The sequence below is a fragment of the Ambystoma mexicanum genome, chromosome 1q (genome assembly GCF_040938575.1).
Source record: "Ambystoma mexicanum isolate Mex_15411 chromosome 1q, UKY_AmexF1_1, whole genome shotgun sequence".
In the NCBI taxonomy this organism is placed as follows: Eukaryota; Metazoa; Chordata; class Amphibia; order Caudata; family Ambystomatidae; genus Ambystoma; species Ambystoma mexicanum.
Genome location: NC_090922.1, coordinates 293,831,051 through 293,856,468, shown reverse-complemented (window position 1 = coordinate 293,856,468; position 25,418 = coordinate 293,831,051). Strand labels below are relative to the sequence as shown.

Below are 25,418 nucleotides of genomic sequence, written 5' to 3'. Positions count from 1 at the left end.
AGAATGTAAAACATTTCCATTCAGTCATTCAACCTCCCTTCACTGAATCTGGTGAAACTGACAGAATCTGCCCTGACTCACCCCAAATACAGGCCCCTCAGCACCAGGATCTTTTCCCAACATGGCAGTCCACACTCACACAATGTTATGTGTTAAGTCAGATTCAGGAGGCAGAAAAGAGGTCATGTTGTAGCTCAAAGTTTGAAAAAAAGGAGATTAAGGCCTAGCCTTTCCCAAACTCTAAGGGCTTATTTGCTCTATTTAAAAGAAAACAAAGGGTGCTCTCAGGATGTCACAAAAACGTAAGAGTTTGGTAAGATTGTGGTAAGATTCTTAGCTGTCGGAAGCGGCCTTATGTCGTTACATTCTTTTTTCCAGTGTGTGAGGTGCGGCTTGACGGCTCTCTAAGGATCTGGGTCTCTGCGTACGTGTACGCGCTTTTCATTGGGTCCTTTCCTCTAATCCGGAACCCAGCGGCGGTGTGGCTGCAGTGATCGGGGCTAATTTTCTGGGCTAATCCTTGGCTGTTTGACGCCGGCTGACAGGGCTGCCAGGACTGTGGTGCCTCATTCGCCTGCAACGCTCGTCAGTATACCTTGGCTTTACAGCTGACTGAGACACGGCGATTTCTGCGAATACTGTGATTCTCTCGGAGCTGCCGTTCCCAGTATTCTGCCCTTTGCATCACGCTGACAAGGAGACATGGCGCAGGATTTAACCAGTTGAGCCTGGTAATATCCAGTAAAACTGTTATAATATCTCTGTTTGCTATGTGTTTGGTATCAGAGTAAGTGCTCTATGTAAACTAAGTATTAATGGTCCTGTGTTTTGAGGACAGTATACTAGAGGCAGACTGCGCTATATGGCTTCTGCCGTTAAGTCTTAGTTCTTTGATTTTGCACTGGCGACGGTGGTCTCCGTAATTCAATCCACTATCCAGCGCCCTATGGCTGGACAGGGCTAAATCTCTAGACTGTAAATGGGTCTGAAAGATATGCTGCTTACTGGTGACTGTTGATCTGTGATCTTTGAACCAGTTTGCCGCTTTTGGGGCTTGATATATAAATTACTATTTACTGGTGACTGTGGATCTGTTGATCTTTTGAACCAGTTTGCTGCCCCTTGGGGCTCTAAGCACATTAACACAGTATTTGTTAGCTGGTGACTGCTGATCTTTGAACTAGTGTTAACATATCTGTGTGGCTTGGGCTACTCTTCGCTTCATTTCCTATCCTACCTAAACCTATCTATAGGTGTGACACCTTATCATGAAATTAAGAAGTAAACTAAAAGGTGGGAAAAAGAGTAGGAATGATATCAAAGATGTGGAGATGGCGGAAACAAGCACTCACACAGTGATTAATAAGGATAAGAAGATGACTGACTTTTTCTCTGATCCAACGGCAGTTGCACAGATTCATTCAGATCCAGCTGAGGCAGCGTCATCCCTATGTGATGAGGCGTGCACTTCATTGGAATTTGATAATAATAACTCATTGCTGAACCTCTGCTATAGCCTAGAAGGCCAAATTACAGAACTTGAAAGGTGGAAAGATCATAGCTTTATTCCAGCAAAGACTGCTGCTGTCCCGGCTACTTTGTTAGCTGAAGAAACTATTTCCAATACTCTTCCTATCATCATCAACAACAGACTTTCCTGCTCCCCTAAACCTACAGGGTTAGCGGACAGTCTGGTTGAATTAGGAACACAAGAAAACGTTGCATCTGAAGTTAATTCTGATTGTATGAAATTCAACATTGAAACTAAACTCAAGGACTTGGAGGCTCAATGTCACTTCCAGTTTTGCTTTGAAAATTCTATTGCGATTGTGTTACACTATTGTTTCTCAGGTCAAAAATAATGCAGATGCACTTAAGGATTTGGCAAAGTCAGTGCCAAGTCCTGTGTCGGGCTGTAAGATCGCAGTGGAAAACGTGCCTGTAAAGGAGGCGACACCTGTATTGTTAACTGAAAACCTGGAATCCACATTGGTTGAAATTCTTGCTGGTAGTGATTCTGAGAGTCTGGCAGATTGCCATCTGTCAAAGAGAGAAAGTAGAAGGAGGCAAAATGTGACTAAGAAAATAGACAAGGCCTCTGAAGCGTCGGAAACTGCCCATGAGCAGGTACTGAAAGCGATAAAGTCCAAAAGAGGCAGAAAGCGAGCTGTAAGGAAAGCACAAAAGCGTGCTCTAAATAGTGGGAATCTTACTTCTTGGCTCACTGGTACTGATGAGCCTAAAGTAAAAGTCGCCAAAGCACCCGATTGCTTGCCATCAAGGGGGTCAGTTTGTATACCTGATGATAGTTCATTTGATACCACTGATTCAAATGCTGATAGCTCAGATAAAGTTTGGATGAATCTGCTGTATTTAACACGGCAAATAAGAAATCTAAAGTCAAGTTTTCTGATGTGGTTAATAAACTACCTTTGGAAGTTTTCACCAACACTAGGAAACCTTTAATTAACCCATACAAAGTCGGTGTACTTACCTAATAAACAGTTCTCCATTATAGGCAGTACTAAGAAAACAAAAAAATTGATTGACAGAGGCAAACTTCTTTAGATCATTAATGCACAACTTCATCTAAGAATACTTAAAAGTGGGGATTTTAAGTTTGTTGAGCCATGTCAAGGGTTACTTACTCGAGTCCACTGTTACTCTGAGGCTGTTGTATGTCTTATCAGGGAACAAAAATGAGTTTAAAGAATGTGGATGTTTGCTAGATGTCAATGAAGATGGATCTAACTGTCCACCTAACAAGGCTAGCCATGAATACTCTAGCAATTTAAAGCAAGCTAATGGCCAAGTGATTGATAACGATTTATTAAATCACACTGGGAATGGCTTTGCTCCATTTTACCTCTAGGTCAAAATAGATCCTGAGATGATACCACACTAATCTCTTGGAACACGAGAGGACATTGTCACCTATTCTCAGAATGAGGCTCATATGATGTCCTATCCAATGTACATATTGTCCTCCTACAAGAAAAATGGTTAATGCAAGACGCTGTATTTGAGGGTTTCACAGCATTTTCCAATCCTGCAAAAAAATGTGAAAAGGGAAGGTCCTTTGGGGGACTGCTAACATTGATATCCAACAGTTTACATGCCGCCAAATGTGATCTGGTCTCTGCTAATCCTAATGTACTGATTGTCGAGTTGTATTTACAGCATGGGGTGTGGATGCTTTTGATTAATAGCTATCACCCTCCGGGTATTTACCACCGCTATCCAGCAGAGTATTTATGAATGTTTGCTTGATAAATGCCTGTCCGATGGTCTGACTAATATAGTACTTGGCGGTGATCTGAATTCCAATATCCTGTGTTATAATCTGGGAGATATGATGAAAGCTGAAAAATGGTCCACATTTATTAAGGAGATGATCTAGTGGTGCTGAATGGAAGTTGCTCTGATCCCAACAAGACTACCACGATTTGGACTAATGGTTGCCATTCTTCTTTGCTTGATTTTATCTGTATGAGTGATAAGCTATTTGATAATATCACTGGTTTACATATCTTGCCTAATGAATTTAGTGATCATTCTCTCCTACAATGTACGGTGACATGGGAGCATTTGATTGCTGCAGTGGATACAACTAAGGGGATTAATATTTCTAACCGTGGTAATAGGATCCGTTGGTCGGATATTAATCTAACTAAAGCAAAAAAATGGTGCCTAGATATTAATATTGAACATCTTCGCTATCTCTCTGCAGATGATATTAGTGTTTGGCTATCTAAACATCTCCTTGATATTATGCCTGTCGGTAGTAAGCTTGGTCCCTTTAAGGATAATCCCAATAGAATTAGAGTCTATGATAGAGTTATTAGAGTTATGAAAAGGGAGAAGCGTAGAAAGCTCCGTCTGTGTGAGGCTAGCGGTTATGATCCTGTACTAATGTGTATTGAGAAGAGAAAGATCAGGAACCGACATCGGAATTAGATAAGATGATATCTGTCTTCTGTGAACAATACTAATTGGCAATATATGGTTTGCTTACTTCTTGACGGTAATACTAGGGAATTCTGGGCTAGTTTTAGATCCCTCGGTAAAACTGGGAATTCTGAGCAGGCTATTCCTATATTAACAGCCACATATGGGTTAAGTATCTTGCTAATAAATTTAAGGGAGAGGCTACTACTCTGGCTAAACGACCCATTGACACTTTATCTATAGTAAGGGAAGATATCCTCATGGTAATTAAGGGACTAAAAACTTCCAGAGCCCCTGGGCCTGATGGCCTTTGTAATGTTATTATCAAAGATAATCCGGAGGTCTGGTCTGAGATATTGAGGATTATCTTCCAGAAAGTTATCGATACTGGTATAATGCCTATTTCTTGGAAGCTGTCTCATATTATTCCTGTGTTTAAGTCGGGACACCGGAATTTGCCTGAGAATTATAGGCTCCTTGCTCTCACTGACGTGTCTAGTAAGATCTTCTGTACAATAGTCCTACGTGAAATAAATAAGTGGATTGACAATGATCATATTCTTGATAGGGCATAAACTGGCTTTCGCAAAGGGTGATCTACTCGGGATAATATCTTAATAGTCAACACCCTCATTGAACAGGCTAAGGGTAAGAATGGGCTGCCGCTTTATATGGTATTTATTGACTTCTCCTCAGCCTTTGACTCAGTTGAGCGGGCTAGATTGTGAACTAAATTGGAGTTGCTTGGTATGCCATCCCATCTCCTATATGTTTGTAAAATGATCTACGATGATAGTAAGGCCAGGATATGTATTGACAATGAGGGTTCTATGTCTGAGCCTGTAGCTATTGCTAAAGGGGTCAGACGGGGTTGTACATTGGCACCCACTCTCTACAACCTATTTAAGGCAGATTTTGGTGGAAAATTTTAACCTAAAATGAATGCTTTTCCTAGAATGGACTCACATACAATTGGTTGGATATGTTATGCGGACGATATCGTTATTTGCGATAATACATATAGTGGCATCTGTAATAGTGCCAATGCTGTATGTGACCATGCAAATGTGAATGGTCTTACTTAACCTTGGCAAAACTCAGTTCATGGCTGTGGGTATGAATAGTTGTAAGAAGGAGGGAATATCGTGCTCTTTGGGTGTGATTAGAAAAGTTAACTCCTATAAATATTTCGGTTATGAGCTCTGTGGTGATAGAGGAACCTTGAATAAGATGGTACAACAGAATAAAAGAGCTAAAGTTATGGCCACACTTACAGCAGTTATGTCCTTTAAAAAAAAACGGCTGGTTATAGCTTGCTTGGCATTATTAATATATATAAACAAAAACTGGTGGCCATGTTTTTGCATGCATTGGAGACTTCATTTGCGGATTGGTCTGATTGGGCAGATGCCATTGAAGGTGTCATATGGCGCAGATTGTTGGGTCTGAACAATTATACACCTATTCAGGCGGTTCGCATGGAAGTTGGGCTCATTTCCTTGGCTACCCAAATTGAACATAACAGGGCTAAACTATATACAAAAATGTAATTTGCACACCCTGGAACCCTTCTATACATCCTTAAGGAAGGTTTGGAGGAGGGTAAGATGGAGGATCTTTATACATTCAAAGAACGCAATTTACAATTGTTTGAAAAAATCTGCTGGACACCGAGGTGGGAACATGGTGAAGGTGTGGTGTTAAAATCCCTAAAAAATGTCATTGAAAAGTGGGACTGGGTGACTAGCCATGATAAGGTTTCTTCTTTGAGTTCTTTGCATACTTTCGCAATGATGCCTTTTAGTTATAAAGAACCTCAAAGGTACCTCCTCCTTATGCCATCACAGATCAATCGCAGAATCTTCATGGATATTAGACTTAACCGTCTAAATGTCCTGGGGGTTTGTGGAACTTGGATGGGTCTATCGAAAGAAAAAAGGATATGTAGACTCTGTGCAAATAATGACAAGGTGGAAACAATAAGACATGTTCTGACCTGCTGCTGTTCGATGAGTTCTACCTATGATAAATATTTTGCCAAACTAAATTGGGAATTTAATGATATTAAAAGTGAACATTTTTGGTTGCGCTGTCTTTCTGGGAGGAGCAATTATCTGATTATTGCCATTACTCAGATATGGAAAGTGGCTAAAGAACGCTTACGTAAATTTGAAGAAGAGGTCAAACTACTTATGAGTCTTCAGAATATTGATGCCTAGGCTCTTGTATCTGAATCTCTGTATTTACAATATGCTTATATAGTATTTTATGATTGAATTTTATGTTTATATCTAACTTGTAATTGTTGCTGATTTTACTATTTGTTAATTATGCTGTTTTGTAATTATGTTTCTATTATGTTTCATTTGTGAAAAGTTCTTTGTCTTTTGAACTATAACACAATAAAAAAAAAAAAACATAAGAGTTCTTTGTCCCAACCTAAGTGCTGTCCCTACACTAACAAAAAGGAGAAACAAACCTAACCAGAAGTCTGGAATGGGATTTCTTCTCAACCTATAAAAGGATGGGTTGCTGTCACGCCCCCATCTTCATCCACGCGTTCCGTGGACACATCCCATAATCCAGCCCCCACTATCACCACCAAAATACATGCCAGGACATACTCTCCCCTGCAGGCCTGCCGGCAAAGGGTGGGACAAGGTCAGCGACGCCGGTTTTTGCCTCATTTCCCATCCCGGCGTTGGTTTCCATTCCGGCGTTGGCAGTTGCCATGGAGACGCGCCAGGGCATTCTACAACGTCTCCGTTGCCGGCACCTGGGAGCTCCTCCTTCAGCACGTTCGATCACGTGACGGATGATGAGAGTCACATGATCATTAGTCAGCGTTCAAAAGCGACGCGCTGACTGTCCTCAAGTGCTTCACAGCTGATCCTGTTGGGCGCATTACGGATTACAGACTACCACTGACCTCGGATTGATCTTGGACTCTGATTTGGCTTCTTCCTTCACGGTACCTTTGCCTGTAACTTACTCCTTTTTCCTTTACCCTGCTGGAACTGTTCTCTCCTGGACTCGACCACGTTTTCGTCCCCGGACTGCTATTGGATTGCCCTTTTGTTATGAACTTTGTTCTTGGATCACGTACCTTTCAACTGATTGACTCACAGCTTCTGGCTTCTATGTCAGGTGGTGATTTCATCCTACTAAGTGCATTACCAAGCTGTCATCTTGTCGTCACCCTTGCCGGCTGCCTCCGATAACATTCCTACACCAATATTGGGTCCCGACCAACTCCTAAGGGTAAGCCCTATTGTAGACTTCTTACATATTCATATACAAGTCTAGGGTTCTGTGTTTATGACCTAACTCTGTGTTTGCCTTACAGTGGTCATAGGGGGCATCTTCCGGCATTCCTGGTTCCGGCTGACGAAATTCACCACCTGTGGCCTCAAGGACCGCTCGGGCAGTAATTTCTTGTTTACTCGAGTGGTACTTGGGGACGGAGGTTTCATCGACTACACGACCATCAAGTCTTGACAGATGCTTCGGAACCCGCCCAAATGCCTCTCTGGTTTCTCCTAGTGGTATAGATCAAAGTTCAGCTTTAAAAAAAAAAAGGTCTTTATTCATCCTCCTTTTTCGTCATAATAGTCTGGCTCTTCCAATCGATCGGGGTCGCCCGATACTCGTACTCTTGGGGTAATGATAATATCGCCCAGTCTTGTGGTCTCTTGGCTTCCACCCTGCCTTGAAGTCTCTGGTTTTGCATTCCACAATGGGGTAGCTTGTCTCGCACCGGCCCTTGGAGCATCTCCAGCCACTCCATCATCCTCCCCGAAACCAAAGTATACTTCGCTAGTCAGAGTTGCAATCTTCTGGTCTGGCACTGAACCTCAGTTCGGGTTCTCTCTTGGTTTTTTCCAGCCACAGTCTGATGGTTCGTCAGCACCGTTGGCTGTGGGGGCCCGTGAACCACTTCTGGCGTGGTTCGGATTTCTCTCCTTTCTTCGAGTCTCCTCGGCTATGGACATCTCAGAAAGAGCAGCATTCTACAGGCTTCTCGCCTCCTGCGCGTAACACGCCTTCTGTGTCGGGCTGCTTCCCCTTCCTGTCTCCAGGACAAGGTCTCGTCTAGTGGCTGGCTCTGCAGGGGGCTCCTCCTCTCACTGGCTCCACAGGATTTCCTCTTGCTGGCTCTGCAGAATTTCCTCTTCCTCACGTGGTGCCACCTTTTATGGGTCAGGCTGAAATGAGGTGGGCAATCTGATTCTGCAGTTCTCGTAATTATGGTATTAACAAGTGGTCAGAAACCACATTAGCCATTTATAAAGGGCCACGCACACAATTATCCCGATCAATCCCTACATAGCCAAACACACACATGGGACTTCACATGAGGATGGATTAAAAAAATCCCTTTCTGAGGGGGAGTCCCCCCAGTGGGATCCTACTTGCATTGCCCCCTATGGGGTGCTATCTTAGCAGGCTCACCTCCCCATTCCCAAAGGGAGTGCCTCCCCTTTGGGAAAAAGGGACATATTCCCTGGATTTGTCACAGTTCCTACCCAGTAATTACTTTAGCCTGAAGGCTGTGTGTACTGTACTCTTTTATTGCTAAATATATTGCCTTGTTTATGATCAGGAATTATTTGCTGATGATTCCTATTGTATTGCATATTCCTCCTATAACCATTGACCACCTTTTGCTAGTTCAGATTAAGTAAGGACTCAACAAATATCATAAAAGAAAGGCATGATGGCCATTCCAACCAACTTTATATCACAAAGAAAGGTTGAAGTAACATCAATGTGATTGATATCTGTCTGCAGTGTAAGTGTGGCCATACGTTGATTAATTTTCTTTAAGTGAAGATTCAACTTTTTCTCAATTGACAACCAGTTATAAATCACTTGCACCCATCAGATGTGAAATCTGCAGATTAGACGGCCATTTTTGTCTAGCTCTTTCAGACATTTGTGAATGTAAATACAGCCAACTGTCCCACTTTGGATGGTTTTCCATCCATAGGTGATAAAAAGTAGTAACACATGCAATTAATGTACAGCCTCCAATGATCTGCTGTCGCTTAGCAATGCGTGAGAAGTCTTGCTAGACCACAGATTTCATTAGTGGTACATTGTCCTTTTTTCATGGGGCAAAATATCTTTCCCTTCTCCCAAGCCACTTTAAAGTTGTTTAATTGGAAATAGTTGCAATGTTATTACCTACATAAAGAGGTAAACACACTTTCATCTTCAGGCTCAATAAGGAAGCCATCACCTTCCAAGCTTCAAAAATTGAGTAGCTGCACAAAGGGCACCAGATTGGCTCAGCGTAACTGCAAAGAAGGCCTTTGAAAAATTGCATGGAGGCATCCACTGATATTTCTTCTTCCCCACCTTGTGCCTGGCAATTACAGACCTAACATGGATTGATTTGTTCCCAACTCCCAGAATACCAATGAGGCCAGGGAAGGACGAAATCATTATCTCCAAGTGGATTTTTCCAAACTGACCCACACAAGTCAGTGCTGGGTTTGTTTTTGGAACAAAGGACCAGCGTGTATCTCCTGCCGGGTGGAAGGAATCCTTGCATGTGCACGGCCACAGGTCTTTGGTGGTTGATTTGTCTCCAAGGGCTTATGTCAAACATATCGTTTTCTAGTACCTTGAAGTGAGCCGTTCTACTATCCAATGGAGCAGAGGGGTATAATGTACATGCACTTGTGTTACCACTTGATTTTTATAACTGGGGCAGCAGAAAACCTATCGTCTAGCTCCTCTACATGAACCTTGAGCGGATCTTTATGATTTCTCCTACTAGAGCGGATTAGAAAAGGAAGAAGGACCAGAACTTGAACACTGCATAAATAAAGATCAGAACTAAACTAATCCATCTCCAACAAGCCGGAAGCGGAACAAGGTGACAATGAATTTGGCAAATTAGGAATTCCAACCCTATTCAGAAGCGGGAGATCTTCCTTATTAATTTTAATGAATTCCTAAAATAATTGCATCTCACTCCTGCAATCAACGTTCCATCAACAACAATTTTCCTCCTGATTGATAGACTTTGGATAATGTATTCTACAAGTCATCAGGAGGGGTGCACAGTGAAAAGCAGACCGTGTGTGTAAAATAATAAAACGTCTGTGGCTGATTATATATATAATCCCACTTGGAAGCAAAGGAATCGTTCTTGGGAATTACAGCTACTTGTATACACAGGCATACTTAAAGTGCAACTCTAATATATATGTAAGCAGGTCTCAAACAATTATCTACACTGCAGTAGTCTGCAGGTTGACACATTATTGATTCTTACCAGTCAGAAGCCTAAAACCTGGCAACTAAACTTCATCGGAAACGCTGGAACTCAGTAGGTTGTCGCCCTTGCAGGCCTCAACATCCTTTTTTTTACATAACGAGTGGACAGCTTATTCCCGCCAATCGCATTCACCTAATTATAGTATTCTATGACTGCCCTGATGCTCCAACCCTTCAACACCATCAGGCTGCCATTTGGGCTGTGCATATGCGCACGTCTGCATGTGTATATTATATTTAGCAAACACCAGCAAAGTTATGATGTGTTGGTTTAAAAGGCTTTGTTTAAAAAAAACATAACATTTGAAAACCGATTTAAGACATCAGCCAAGTCGCACAAAACAAAGGGCCACCCAGTAGCCATCACTGGAACGTCACATCCAGAGCCAGATAGTTGATGCATTGTGAAAATGTAAATTAGCTCAAATGTCAAGCCTCTGCTTCAGGAAAATGTCTTCTGTCCATAGGGCAGTGCTATTGTATAAGTTGCCTGAAACCTTGAGAGTGGGCTGTCTTGGGTTGAAATATGACATGCATAAAATAGCACTAAGATACATAGGAAGATATTTAGCCAAAGATAGAAAAAAAGTGTTGATGCAATAGACAAGTCAGTACATTATTAGGCTAACAGTATTTATTTGTAAGCATGTGTGGTCTTGACCACGTCCACAGGGAGGATGAAACTAATCCTGACAAAAATATTACTATATTCCTGGTTAAAAAGCTACTTCTGGGATCCCTTTTTTCCTTGTCTGTCCATCAGATTGGTACTTTCAGAGAGTCGAGCATTACAGATGTTGTAAACTACACACAAATTGCAGTCTTCAAGGCTTTAATGGTACGTTGTGGTATGTTGGACAGGGTTCAGTGGAACTAAAGAGAAGGAAAATAAGGAAAATAGGAACACAACCCACTCTGTTAAAGTGCTCTCAGGATGGCAGGAGGGGTGGTATAGTGTGTGTCATGTGAGGTGCAGTCAACCATCAGCTCAGTATGTCAGGCCGTTCCCTTTACAGAGAGTATTTGTTGCACAATCACCCACATATCAACCTTGTGCATCTACAAAGCAGGTAGAGAGGGGGCACAACCAGTCATGTGTCAAGCATTTTACTCGTGGAGCCCAGTGTGCCAAGTTTGTGTCAAACACTATGCAAATGGTGTTCACTTACTTTCATGTGAAAAGGGCGGGGTCTGACATGGGACAGAGGCCTTTCACGTGCCTTTGGAAAGCTTGTGTGGCCGGGCTGGAGTGAGTCTGGAAACAAGGGATTGTCTTAGAGAGGCTGGTGGAGTCGGTGCAGTGTCATTCAGATGCCAGCGTACAGCTTTGGAAACATTGATAGAACGTGTCAAATCTGAATGTTGTGATGCCAGCATCATTACGTGTTGAGAGTTTGTTAGATGGGACAGCGATTCATGAAACTGCAATATCTTTTCAAGCCCCCCATCAAAGTATTGAATATCTGCATGCTTTATAATTTATAAGTCTTCCTGGCTTTGTCAGTCCTTAAATTAGCACAGAGTGCAGCAATTTTAAGATCAAGGGTATATTTGCTTCTGAAAAATGTTCACTAACTGGGCCTATTCTGTGCAATGCTCGTCACAGACCATGGAGATACTTGTGTTAATGTAGTTATTGACTAATTTCCCCGGCACAGTAGACCGACTGGGGCATTTCATGCACATAATCAAGTAAACAATGTTGTAATCCTGCCCCATGCGACTGTATCCAAAATCTTGACATGTGAGCAGGTTAGGCATCTTTTGCAAGGCATGGTTCAGGATTCTGTGCTAGTCGAATGCAGTTTGCCTCTTTCCATTATTTCTTTCCGAATGGCTAGTTGTTTGAAAGGAGGGCCAACTCAGGGAAATTACATTCTTTGGGTTGAGTAATTGGTTGTAGTTCCTTAACAATCTTATGGAGGACTTCCAACTCTGGATTGTATGGGACTACCAGTAGCACCTTCTTTTGGGCCTCTGTTCTCTATTCTAACATGAGGGCTCCAGGGAATCCTTGTTGCCCTGTGAATATTGCTGTCCATAATTCTGCGATTGTTTCCATTGGATCTCAAAGCTTGTATGTTTTTATTCTAGTCCCTTGCGTCTGAGTACAATCTGTTGTATTAAATGCAAGGCTGAATATTACAGCATGCTTTGCGTGCACTGGGTGGAAGCCATCACTCTTCAAATAGCCAGCCTCATCAGTAGGTTTGTGGTTTACTGTGGTCTTTGGCTGGTGGCAGGTAGGTGGTCATCTTTTATTCTTATGGAGGTGTTGAGGAAATGTACTTTTTCAGGACAGTTGGAGGTTGAAAGTCTTGCACTTCAGCATTTAAAATCAGGAGGATATCCTCGAAGTAGCACAGATATCGTGAAGTTTGCAGTGACAGGTGGAAAAAGAAAGAAGTCTCGAATCATGCCACTATTGTACACTGCCAACACAACATTTCAAGGAAAGACTACTTACACAAATCCCAGAGCCTTGAACATACTATACTATCACTTAAAGGATAGAACACTTGATTAGGTCAACAAAAGATTGAGAAGTACACCGACTGACAAGCAGAACACACAAGAGGAACAGAAGGGACCAGGAAGTTCAAGTGAGAAAGAGGGGGCGGCCATAACTTCAAATCAGACAGCTAACAATGCCAGATCCCAGCCCTAGGCATGGGGTAAGTACCTCATGTACTAGAAGTGAGGAGAATACTCAATAATCAGCCATTAGAGTATGAATTTGAAGGGCCCTTCAGTGGAAACCAACCCAGAAGAGGAGCATATGCAAAGGGAACGATCACGCCTTGTGTTGATTGTTATGGGAGAGGATCATAAGAGCACAAGTGCACCCTGCTGCAATATCAACATTTCTTGAAATAAAGCAAAGTGTTTGGCATACTGGGGTGTCATTATGGCCATAGTGTCAGCAGCAAACTATAATGTACTGTGCAGTGTGGACACAAACCCAGTTTAACAAAGGCAGATACAATGGAAGAAAGATTCAACTCTTGCATGTTTTTGTGCCAAGGCTGAATTCAAGCAAATGAAAACATTTTTCAAAGTTTATTTCTACAAGAGGCAAGGTGACAGTGGTGTGGAGACGGCAGGGTGAACTGAGAATTAGGCTGGTTCCATGTTTGGAAGAACAAGCCCCAACAGCAGGGAGAAATCCAAACTTGGGAATGTTTACACAATGATAGGAATGCTGCAAAGGCTTACCACACATGGTTGAATTTAGGCACAGGACAATTTTGGTCTAGCACAAGGTGCATGCCCGGCCACTGAAGGCTAGGAGAAAATTCATAGCAATTCTACACAACTTGCAAAAAGGTGCTATAGAGCCCATCACGTCAGCACTATGGCTGAGCCCAGTGGTGAAGACATGGAGACATTTGCCAGTACCTATGTACTGGGTGCTGTTCTGGCCCAGAGAAAGCAAGGTTGCCTTTATAGCTACAACATTCTATCAAGGAGGAGCAGATTATGAAATGCACTTCATTTTTTAAATGGGCCTCAAATAGTGAATAGTCCGGCAAATGGGTGCCACTTGAGTTGGCAAGAGTAGTGTGATAAACATATTGATACACTTCATCCAAGAAACAGAAGGGCACATTGTTTTATTAAAGCTATCTTTGCCTATGGTTGCCACAGTAAATCTAGCCTGCAGAGCCATAGTCTAAGTGCAATTGAGGTGCACACTGACCTACAGAGTGTGGTGCATTGTGTGATGCATAGCTGGCCTTGTGAGAGGCCTGTAAATCGAACCATACAACCCTACATAAGGCTGACGGCAGAATGGTCTCTGCAGCTGCAAGCATTAATGAGAGTTGAGAAGTTTGGACCACCTCATTCCATCAGACTGAAAATTGAATTGGTACATTAAGGAGATGTAGGATGCACCCTGATCAAACTCAAAATTAGAGAAAATTAGTGATGGCAGCATATGGATGGGGAAATTTAGTAGTTTTCTAGAGGATGCACAATGTATGTTGGCTAACTAATCTACGGAAACACAAGTTTCTCCTTTGATACTCATAACGACACCCGATATAGAAATGTTTGTGGTTTGTAAGACACTTTATAGGGCCATTCAAAACTTGAGAAGAATTTAAAATATGCAGTTGGTTGGATGGATTATGCCCAAATGTTACCCCCCTATTCCTACATGAACATGGTTATAGAATTCTTGACTTAAGTATTCTGAAGAGAAGGTGTCCTCAGAAAAACAATGACTGACAATAGGGGGACTTGCCCCTGCGCACATTAACATATACCCACCTGCCTCAGCAAGCAGAAAGGTGAGGTTGCCAAGACAAGGGTGCCTACATGGTCTGTCTTCCACGTACCTTCTGGACCTGACACACCAGACGGAGGTAACTGGACGTGGCATTCCAGTGGGCAGATTGCCTTCCTCTGTTTCTGTGACAACTTGTTCAACTGTTTGCTACGGACCCTTACAAAGTACCTCATTCGCTGGTCGGATAAACAAACCACCTTCTGCCTTATGGTCCCCACTGCAGCTCCACCCCGACTCACAGCCTCAACCTGCCCTGGTGCCCTGGCGTCTGCTGTTGCTCATGGTTTCTCCCATGAAAGTCAGTCTTGTCTTTGGTAATAAGAACAGTGGGCTGTTTTTGTTATCTACAGCCTGTGTGTCATATGATCTAAATTAAGAGGGCTGAATTGGAGTAAAGTATAGGACAGTGGGTGGCTGGGCCCATTTAAGGAACGCTTTACTCACTTGATAGCAGAATGGCCACAGTGCTCATGAGGTTTATACTCCCTCTGAAACCTGCTTGCAGCCAGGGAATGGCACAGGCATCATTAGCCTTTTGACTCATGATCCATGGCTCTTCAAGCTAGGATGCTGAAACCACCGAGAAGGAAGACCAGGTTCAGTGCCTGAGATGAAAACTGGGCAGGAAGGTCATTGGACTCCAAGAACTGCACCTACCAACATATCAACCTACAACACTGGGGCATAACTCAACGTTCAAAGAGGAACATCCCGAAGAGTTAACATGAAGAAGAAAGCAGTGTTAAACAAAGTGCAGAATTACAATGGGTGACCCCTTGATTCACAGTGTCATTTTACCTTTCTCCAGTCCATGAAAAAGTTTTTCCGAAACACATCATTGGTTGTGTATTCATGATCCAGCATTTTCGCAAAAAAACTAGTAACTTCTTCTGCTGCTTTACAAAGCTTCAGTGGTTTGCCTAGACCAAAAAAAAAAGAAATGTTACATTTCATATGCAAGTGCCCGGATTAAAGGAACTCATCAACTCAAACTGCTAATTCAAAGAGAGACAACCCTCTCAAATCTTGTGTTTGCATTCATCACACAAAGGACAACTTGCTCCGTTTGCTACTGCACTCCCAGTTCCCTTTAATTTAATACACTAGCACAAAGATAGCCGACACACTTGCGGCACAGCACTGCAAGCTACGATGCGACAATGGAGAGGGTCTCTTTCAGAAGAGAAGTGCACGGTTTGATGTGTGTATGTGTCGGGATGAATGCTGTAAATAACTGACAGCAGAAACTGGTTGACAACCCAAGCATGCGCATCTTTAATGCGTTCCCCAGAGTTCTTTTTTTACATGGTCACTGATGCCACCGCAAAAATACATTTAGTATGGGACTTGCGTGGCACCGTTTCTAACTGTAATCATGTTTTGTTTGGCGTGTGTTGCAGTTTCACAATGGGGATAGGAGGATCGATTTAGCTGCTGTTGCTTGTACATGTGTGCTCTGTTTACATGAGCACCTCTGAGGTTTGAACACATCTAACCATCTGACGGTGTTGAAGATTCTGACTAGGTGAGAGTTAGATGATCAAGTTACTTACCAACTGGTAAAGTTATTTCGACAGGATGTTCCTCCAACTCCGTAATAGTGAGGATAATCCACCTGGATAAGGTCTGTTTGATAACAGCCTGGCCCAATCGGTGTCCAGCATATCCCACAAAGAGTCGATTGTCCACTCTGACCCTGGACATTGTCGGGGGGTTTCTCCCGGGGTCGGCTGGGCCTTCCGCGGACCTCCGGGCTGGGAGGCCCCAACTCCTCCCGCTTATCCCAAAAAATGAGTATGAGGCACACACAAGAAGCAAGGTGGTTCTGCTGTTTATTGAATAACGGCAGGGATGGGTCTAGGATCGTACGCGTCCGTCCAGACTCTCGAAATTCGTGGGGCTCGCAGGCCCCTTTTTGCCTCAGTATGATGCGCTACTTGCGTCACCTGGGAAAGTTAGCAAAAAACCTATCGCCACTCAGGATTGGTTCCTCGAGTGGTAGGGTTAGTATAGCATACGTCTAGAGAACGCTGTTAGTGGTTAAGGGTCAGTCAGGTGGTATACTTGGGTTGTCCCTTCTATTAGATACTTGAAAATTGTTACACAAAGACCCCTAATGATTGGCTATTGTTAGTGGCGTCAGTGATGAGTGCCCCATGTTCTGATTGGTCCACTCACAAGCCCCCCAGCCTGGGACCATCGTTGTTCCCAGCACGCGGTGTACCTGTCATTTGCAACAATATGTAACACTGTGTTCGTGCAGACAATATGTGGATTTGCTCATATGCCTGAGAGCAGACCATTCCCATCGCTGTAGGTGTCCATTGGGTCATTTCATTGTTGCAGCCTGTGTCTCAAACGTGGGACCCAGGCGACTTCTCCCTCGTGGGTCTGGCACCCTGTCAGTTTTGGCATGGTCACGTGAGGAGAGACCGTGGCTGAGGCGGAATTCTGCACATTTAAAGTCGTATTTGCCTCTGTGTGTCTGGCTCTGCTTACAGGTGTGACCTTGACGTCGGCTGGTAGCATACGAGTTGCAACATCGTTCCCTTGGCTATCAGTTCTCGCTGGGTTCGTTCTGCAGGGTCAGCAACTGTACTTTTGCACGCCCAGTGTTCATGGAGGCCCTTGCTTGCGGCCTACTAGGGCCTGGTGCATAGGTGGGGATGTTTAATGCACGGCACTTAAGTTGCGGTATCACATTGCTTTATAGGCAGCATCATGTCTTCGTCGTATTTTCATCACAATGCATGGGTCAGGAGAAGCATCAGCAAGCATTTAGATGAGTGCTTTGTGCGTCTTGCGTTTCTGCATTTTGGAAAACCTATGTGAAAAATAACAAAGATGCGCGTCAATGGGTGTGTCCATCACCTACGTCATAGCACTGAGTATGTTCTTCGTGTGGATTGGTGTGGGGGTGTCCAGTGTGCATGGTTGCACGGGTAGTCTTGACAGTTGGCTAGGTCGTCATGGCATCTCCAACGATGTATTTCCTCACTGTTGAAGGGCTTAGTCGAGTTCATCCATGCCGCAGGTGTCGGCTTGAGCAGGGCAGGCTGGTGGGCACATCCGTATGTTCCTGTACCAGGGTATTTGGTCGTCTGGTAGATGGGCAAATTCATCTCGTGGGGGGTGTCTGGGTCGTGATCCTCTAGGCCAGGGGCGCGAGGAGATTGGGGGGGGGGGGGGGGGGGAGTCTTTTCTCCCACTTCAACATCCTAGAAATGTAAAAGCTCAGAGCTCTCATAGGATCCAACCAATGGAGTCGCTCCTCTTCCTTACCAGGATGAGGAGGAGGGTAGAAAGATGGAAGAACCACCTTTTGACTCAAATGATATTCAGATAATACCTTAGGTAGAAAAGAGGGACTTACTCGCAGTACAACCCTGTCCTTGTGAAACACACTAAAGGGTGACTTAGATGAAAGTGTCTGCAATTCACTCACTCTGCGAGAGGAAGTAACCGCAACCAAGAATACAGTCTTGAAGGACAGTAATCTCAAAGGAAGAGAGTGCAAAGGTTCAAACGGAGCACCCATGAGAAATTTCCAAACCAAATTCAAATCCCAAACCGGCACCTGGAACGGGGACGGTGGGAATACATTAGTCAGTCCTTTAAGAAACTGAGAAATCAAAGGAAAAGTAAGAACATTCTTCGGATGAGCACTTAAAGATAGACAGCACTGCCATGTAACCTTTAATGGTACCCACTTGAAGGCCCCAGTGGGCCAAAGAAAGTAAGAAAGACAAAACCATAGGAATGGAGCACTGAAAAAGATCAACATTGTGATCTCTGCACCAGTCGCAGAACTTATGCCAACGGCAAACGTACCGGGATTTTGTTGCAGGGCGCCTGGCCGAAAGCAGCACCTCCATCACGTTATCCTGGAAGGTCCCAATCCTTATACCTCAAACCTTAAAGATAGCAAGCTTGAAGCTTGAGTGTCTCGACCTCTGGATGGAGAACCTGACCCCCCTCACGTGACAGCAGATCCTCTTGGTAGGGAAGACAGTGTGGAGGGCAGATGGACATTTCTAGAAGGTCCAGGTACCATGCTCTCATGGCCCAATCTGGAGCAATGAGGATCATGTGGGAACCGAACCTCCATAACCTCTGCAACACTTGAGGCGTGATGGGGACAGGAGGAAACGCGTACAAAAGTGGGAATGATCAATCCACCACAAACGCATCTCCTAAGGCTCCTCTTGGAGGAAATTCCCTTGAGCAGAATCTCTCGCAATTCCGGTTGACACTGGTGACCCTTGCTCACTATTCTTAGAGAGGCACAGATCCACCCTACTGATGAGGTCCAACCAGACCGAAACACGTGTCTGGGGTTTCTGTTGGTACTCTTGTTCAGAGGAGAATTGCCTAGCATTTCGGTGCTGGACTGCCCCAGGGCAGGACAAATACTGATATGTTTAGGATATTTCTTCTCTGTGAAAGATAGTGAGCTAAAGACTCTGGGTAAGTCTCTCGTAACCAGGACTAATGTCTGGCAGAGGGACTCCCAGGACCCCCCTTGTTAATTTGCATATTTAAGTAACTTTGGGTCTCGCCCTAAGTTACTAGGGGAATCCAGAGGTGGACCCCTTGCTCACTATTCTTAGAGAGGCACAGATCCACCCTACTGATGAGGTCCAACCAGACCGAAACACGTGTCTGGGGTTTCTGTTGGTACTCTTGTTCAGAGGAGAATTGCCTAGCATTTCGGTGCTGGACTGCCCCAGGGCAGGACAAATACTGATATGTTTAGGATATTTCTTCTCTGTGAAAGATAGTGAGCTAAAGACTCTGGGTAAGTCTCTCGTAACCAGGACTAATGTCTGGCAGAGGGACTCCAAGGACCCCCCTTGTTAATTTGGTGAAGAGATCCACTTGCAGGGTTCCCCAAAGGGCAAAGATCTCCTGAAGGACTTCCTGAGCCAACTCCCATTTGTGAGAGATCGTGTTCTGCCTGCTCAGAGCGTCCGCCGCCGCATTTTCATCTCCGGCCAGATGAACAGCTGAAATCGAAATTTCCTGCTGGATGGTCCAGAACCAGAGCTGCATTGCCCCTCTGCACAACAGGATTGACCATACCCCCCTTTTTTGTTGAGGTAATGCATGGCCACTGTGTTGTCCGTCCCCTGTACAGAAGGCAGAATTGATGTGGAGTTTGGACTCCGACGGAGACCAACAACCTCTGGCTGTCAAATCGTTGGCATGAACACCTCATACTGTGAGGGAAGCATCCGTCACTACAGTCACCTCCACCATGGGTGCCAAAACAGTGCCCCCCCTCATCAGGTTCCCTTTGTTGGCCCACTACAGAAGATCCTCGGAGACCGAGAGTGGAATCTGAACGGGATCCAACATCTTGCCGGAGAACTGTGACCACTGCATCTTGAGGGCCCACAGCAGGGAACTCATCCGCAGCCTGGCTTCTGGCACCAGAAAAATGCAGGATGCCATAAGGCCGAGCAAACTTAAGAATTTGAAATGTTGAAACTTGTCCACCATCTGCACAATGTGAGGAGCCCTTAACCTTGGGAGGCGAACACTTCCCCAAGGACGTGTCTAACACAGCCCGATGTACTGGAACTGTTGGGAAGGTGTCAGGTGCGACTTCTTGAAATTCTGGGAGAAACCCAGTCTGTGGAGGGTGCAGCAGGTGAGTCCGAGATAATCCAATGCTTGCTCGGGAGAACGCGCCCGATCAGCAAGTCGTCCAGGTAGGGATAGACGTGAATCCCCCCTTGTCTGAGGTACCCTGCCACCACCACCATTAGCTTGGTGAAGACCCTCGGGCCAGTTCTATAGCACCTTTCTACAGCAGGGACGAGATTTCCTGCGCAAGGAGCGGATCCGGAAGCTTCAAAGAGAGTTCCCCCAGTGGATTGTTGTGAGTCCTCTGAAGGAAGGGAAGGCAGTAGCCACGCATCTGAAGTAATGGCCTGCCAGTCTTCGAGAAGCTAAACAGTCTGCCCCTAACCGGCGAACCATGGGACATGGCCTCATGACTGTTTGGAAGCGGCTGCGGCAGTGCCTGAAGGCAAAGAAGCAGCTGCCTGAGCACCACGGGTACTTTTTCGCTGGCCCCTTTGACTGGCAGCCCCTCTCGTCTACCAAAAGAGGAGTAGTAACGAAAAGAACCTCCCCTCCATTGCTGTCCCGTAGGATGAAAAGGCGGATGTTGACGCACCGCGGTGCTTAAAGATTTCGCCGCAGCTTGTGAGGTCTGCAACCTCTCGAGGCTCTTGTCAGCCTTGCTGCCAAACAAATGTGAGCCCTCAAAGGGCATGTTCAGAAGACGGTCCTGCACATCCGCAGCTGTAAGAGGATTCAATTCAACACTACAGCTAAGTCAATGCCTAGTCTGGGATACTGAATGGAAACCCTTATTGATATATCTTTACGTCCAGTTCATGCGTTCTGGATGACTACCCCTATATAACACCCCTCTCTTGGAATCCCCCTGACCCCACTGAGCCAAGAAGTAGTTCTGTTTTGCAAGTTTAAAGGGTTTATTTGATAATTTAAACAATAGATATATATATCACACTTTATAATAAATTAATAATTGAATATCACACTTAATCTGAGCAGTAATCAATAATGGATAGTCCGGCACTAGCACACTTCTTTATAATCAATGATGAGTGGTTATAGGATGGATAAGACAGCAACAATACTTTTATGGTTTCAAATGGATGCAGGGTGGAATGAAATTGCAGTACAGAAATACTCAATATGATTTCAACAAAACAATGTAATCACTTTTCTCTGGCAATCCACTCCCCCCTTTATGCAATGCAAGGAAATGGAAGGAAAGCACACAGTTCTCAGAAATGCAATCAAATGTAATTCAGTTCACCCCAGCAAGCTTACACTACAGAAGTTTGAAACACAGGCCCAAAATGCTTTTATATGTGCTGGCAATGAAGTGAAAAATATGCTAAAATGCTCTTAATTCCCTTTAGGAGGTTCAGGGTGAGTGAAATATACTTGGGATGAGTTCAGGCTCACTTTAGCAAGGATCTAGGGATGGTTCTTAAGAGGCAAACGAACTTAGCAGTTAAGGCAAAACAGCTATATTTTTACAAGTAAAGAAATCGGGCCAAATCGCAAATCGCGGCAAAATTCGCGGGTGCGAGAATCGTGATTACGGAGAAAGTATAAGGAGTAGGAAGTCGGTTCTAAGCTCGTTGAAAAGCTGAGATTCTAAGCTTTCACAAACGGTTACGGAGTTATGAACGATTTTGTGAAGGTTGTTTTTCGGATTTGAAATTTTAAAAGTTCAAAGCGACAGGTTACAGCTTGCAGCTAAAAAATGACAAGTGACAGCTTTGCAAATGACAGGTGACAACTTCTAGGAAGCAGTTCTGGTTAGATTAAAATAGATTGAATATTATTTTAACTAAGAGATTGGTTCTGCACAGTTCTGCTAGGTACTCACAATATATTTAGAAATAGGCCTCGCCACGGATCTGGTCAGGTTGGACTGGACTCCGGTCTGGTCTCGGCACTTCACAGTGATCTGGGTCAGCTCTCTGGTTCTGCTAACAGCGGTCTGGGTCAGCTCTGCTCTGCTGGTCTAGCCTCTCTGGATTCTGGATACTGCTCTGCTTTCTAGGTACTGCTACAGGTTCTGGAGATTGATGGATTTGAAGTCTGGATCTCTGAATGTTGTATGGTCCGGCAGCATGCTCCGCAGCAAATGGATTTGAAGTCTCCATCTGTCCTGACTGTCTGCTTTTATGTGTTTTGAAAGTGGATGGAGAGGCTAGCTTTCTAGGCCCTACCCCTCTCCACTTGTCATTGGCCACTTCCTCCTCTTCCCCTTGATTGGGGGAATGAAAAGAAGTGTCATCATGATGAGGTCTGTTTATGATACAGAGAACCCACCCCTGTCAACTTTACACACAATCTATATTTGACCCAAATACATATTTACACAGGTACACATCTGTTTAAAATGACACGCACCCATCACATATCACATGAGGTATACTCTGTCCAAATCTGCTCTTCCTGAGAGCTTGCATTGAGAAATGGCAACTTTTTGCGCTTTTTGGTCGGGTTACCAATATCGGATTCTTACTCAAATTTACCCAAATGTGTGCAAGGCATGCAGGCATTAATTGATGAAGTATCAGACTTTTCACATGCAGACATTTTAAGTAATACCCTCTTAACTGCTAGTTTGCCCCCAGATCATACCACCGGTTCTAAAAACCTCTTAAAATGTGGGCAGAAAAATCACAAGAATTATGGTATCATTTAAATAATTATGACAAGTCCGTACTATGAGTTATTCATCTTTTTCTAAAACCATATTCTGGCTACAGGGGTGTGTCTTTTCAGGTCACATGGTACAGAAACCAGTCTTTCCACTTTCTTCAAGCTCAGCCTCTGTCTCCAGTTTCTCCCCCTCCCAGTTTCTGCCAAGAGGAAGCCATTTTTACGACACCCCCAATAAAACATTTGCCTGAGTCAGGACAGGGCTTTGTTCAATTTCCTGCAGAGTCCAGGTAATTCAATCAGAAAAGTGTCATATCCCTTTTGGTGGGAACAGCAAAAGGCAGCTAGGCCTGGGAACACAGCTGTTGTGCAAGTCTCAACTCCTGTCGGGGGTAGCTGGTGGGCAGAATTCAGTTTCATTAAGCCAGGTTTCAGATAAAATGTCACTTTTTGTTCCCCAGTTTAAGTCAAGACAATTTTTACATATGCAGCTAGAATGCTGATTCTAAGTTCAAAACTATGACATTTTAACAGTGACAAACTATGTGGCAGTCACAAGTCTGTCCCTCAGTTTATTTACACATTTCGATTTTTGGTAATTTTAAATCCAGTTTCACTTTAAGCCGCTGCAGACCTGCAGAGCTCAGCCAGTCTTGTTATAAACCTTCAAGTCACTTCAGAATATAACTTTACATTGTATCCACCTCTCCGTAAGTCTTTCTTTGGCCTGCTTTGGGTTCATTTATTCAGTTTTACACAAATGTCTGGTGTTGTTTTAAAACGCCGGCTTTCTGATAGTGGTGAGTACTGGTAATGCAACCATTTTTGGGATTTTTCTTGGATTAATGCATTCCAAACAGGTATGGTTCTTACATGGTAGTAAATCTTTGCTTAACATTGTTTTGATGGGGCTCCTTACAGTAAAATGGTTATGTGGAACCCCACAAAAGGGTTGAATCTTTAAAGTGGTCCGGTGAGCCACAATTTCAGCAACTTTTTGACATCAATAACAGTGAATTTTGTTAACAAAGATCTTTCTTTACACTGGTGGGTGGCAAGTGAGGTAACCATTTTGATATGCGCACAAACTGCGTGGTTCTCCTGGATTCTGGCGCACTTGTGGGCTTTTTGGCCATCTTGGATTTTCTAAGCCCACAGCACCAAATGTTACAGCATGATAGCTCAAACGTGGGTCAGGATACCCAACACAGCAAACCCTGACTTCCGCAACAACGCAAATCTGTATATAACGGTGCTTGCAGCCATGGATCGGCTAACACTGTCGGCCATATCCAAAGCCGACTGAAGGGATTCACACATGGCATCCTTGCCGTCCTGCACAAGAGCAAGGAACCCATCCCTTCCTTCTCCCTCAGGAATATGCTCAGCCGCCAAAGAAACAATTCCACAGAGTGTGTGAAAACCTTGCCAAGGCGCATGGAGTAGGCCGATTTCAAGGCCATGCTCCCAGCATAAAATACCTTTCGGACCCAACCTTCGAAGTGATTGTCGTCCCTATCCGGAGGGATGGCAGGGTATGCCGCCTGCCTCGAGGTGGCCGTAGCCGCATGAACAACTCTCGGCAGTGGGGTGAGTAGATAAATACCTGGGGTCGCTAACAGAAGGGCGATATTATTTAGTTAAAGATTTATTAACAGCCGGAAGAGATTCCGGGGAATGCCAACCAGCTGACACCCTTTTCTGCAAGGTAAGATGAAATGGCAAAACAGGGTCAGAGAATGGACCTTGATCTAAAATGTCTGTTAGATCATCCTGCACAAAGTCTTCAGGAGGACTAGACCAGCCCAGATACTCCGAGACCCTCGCCATAAGCCTCCTGTACGAAGACTCTGCATGAGTCCCAGGCTCAGGACTACCGAATTCCACTTCCGGAGAAGTGTCGAGCCACTGGCATCATGGAGGGTCTGCCTCAACTTCGCCAACTGACTGTCACCAGAAAAAAGTGGAGCCTCATGAAGATCACCAGGGTCATCAAACTCAGACCTTTCCTCCTCTTCATAAATGTCATCCAGAGGGGGCTGAAACCCAGGCCTGGAGACAGAAGAGTGCCTGGAGGCCACAACTGGCCGCACAGACTTCCCCTTAGCCTTCCTTGGGGGATCCACGATATCTGGATACTCCAAAGGCAAATGTAGAGAAAAAATTCCTGAAGGCACTGATAGCGGCGAAGGCTGCGATGCCGAGAGCGGCGACAACCTCGATGTCGTGAGCGCCGAAGGCTTCAGCGCCGATGTCGACACAGATGCTGACTGCGCCGTGGGCTGGTACGATGGTAAAGTGTTGACGTCCGAGTCAGACAGACATGGCCCCGACCGAGTCGACGCCGGCATCGAGCCCTCAGTAGTTAGCTGCGGTCTTGCTGGGAACGAGGACCGAGACCTAGAGACACATCTCTTGCAACTTTTCGAAGTATCCGGATGTGAGTCGCGTCACGAACCCGAGCCCGAAGGCGTGCATGCCATGGTACAAGACCGATCCTGGCCGGCTTCGTTAGACCAGACCAGACCCATGCCCTGCGATTGAAAAATGCTAACATTTGTTCTTTAAATGCCGCCCATACCTCCTGAGTCGAGGACTTTGTTGGGCATGCTACCTTCCTCGAGGCCCCTGAGGAGGAGGAGGAGGACAGGGAAGGCGACCGGTG

General features: G+C 44.6%; 1 protein-coding gene across 1 annotated transcript in view; it reads right to left on the bottom strand.

The window, feature by feature from the left end:
* The window catches only part of LOC138527482 (DNA topoisomerase I, mitochondrial-like), a 2,081,463-nt gene that overhangs the window by 1,103,604 nt on the left and 952,441 nt on the right, over positions 1-25,418 (bottom strand). The window contains exon 19 of the mRNA XM_069638684.1: positions 15,329-15,450. Within this exon, the coding sequence (XP_069494785.1) occupies positions 15,329-15,450 (122 nt within the window). The remainder of the gene's footprint in view (positions 1-15,328; positions 15,451-25,418) is intronic.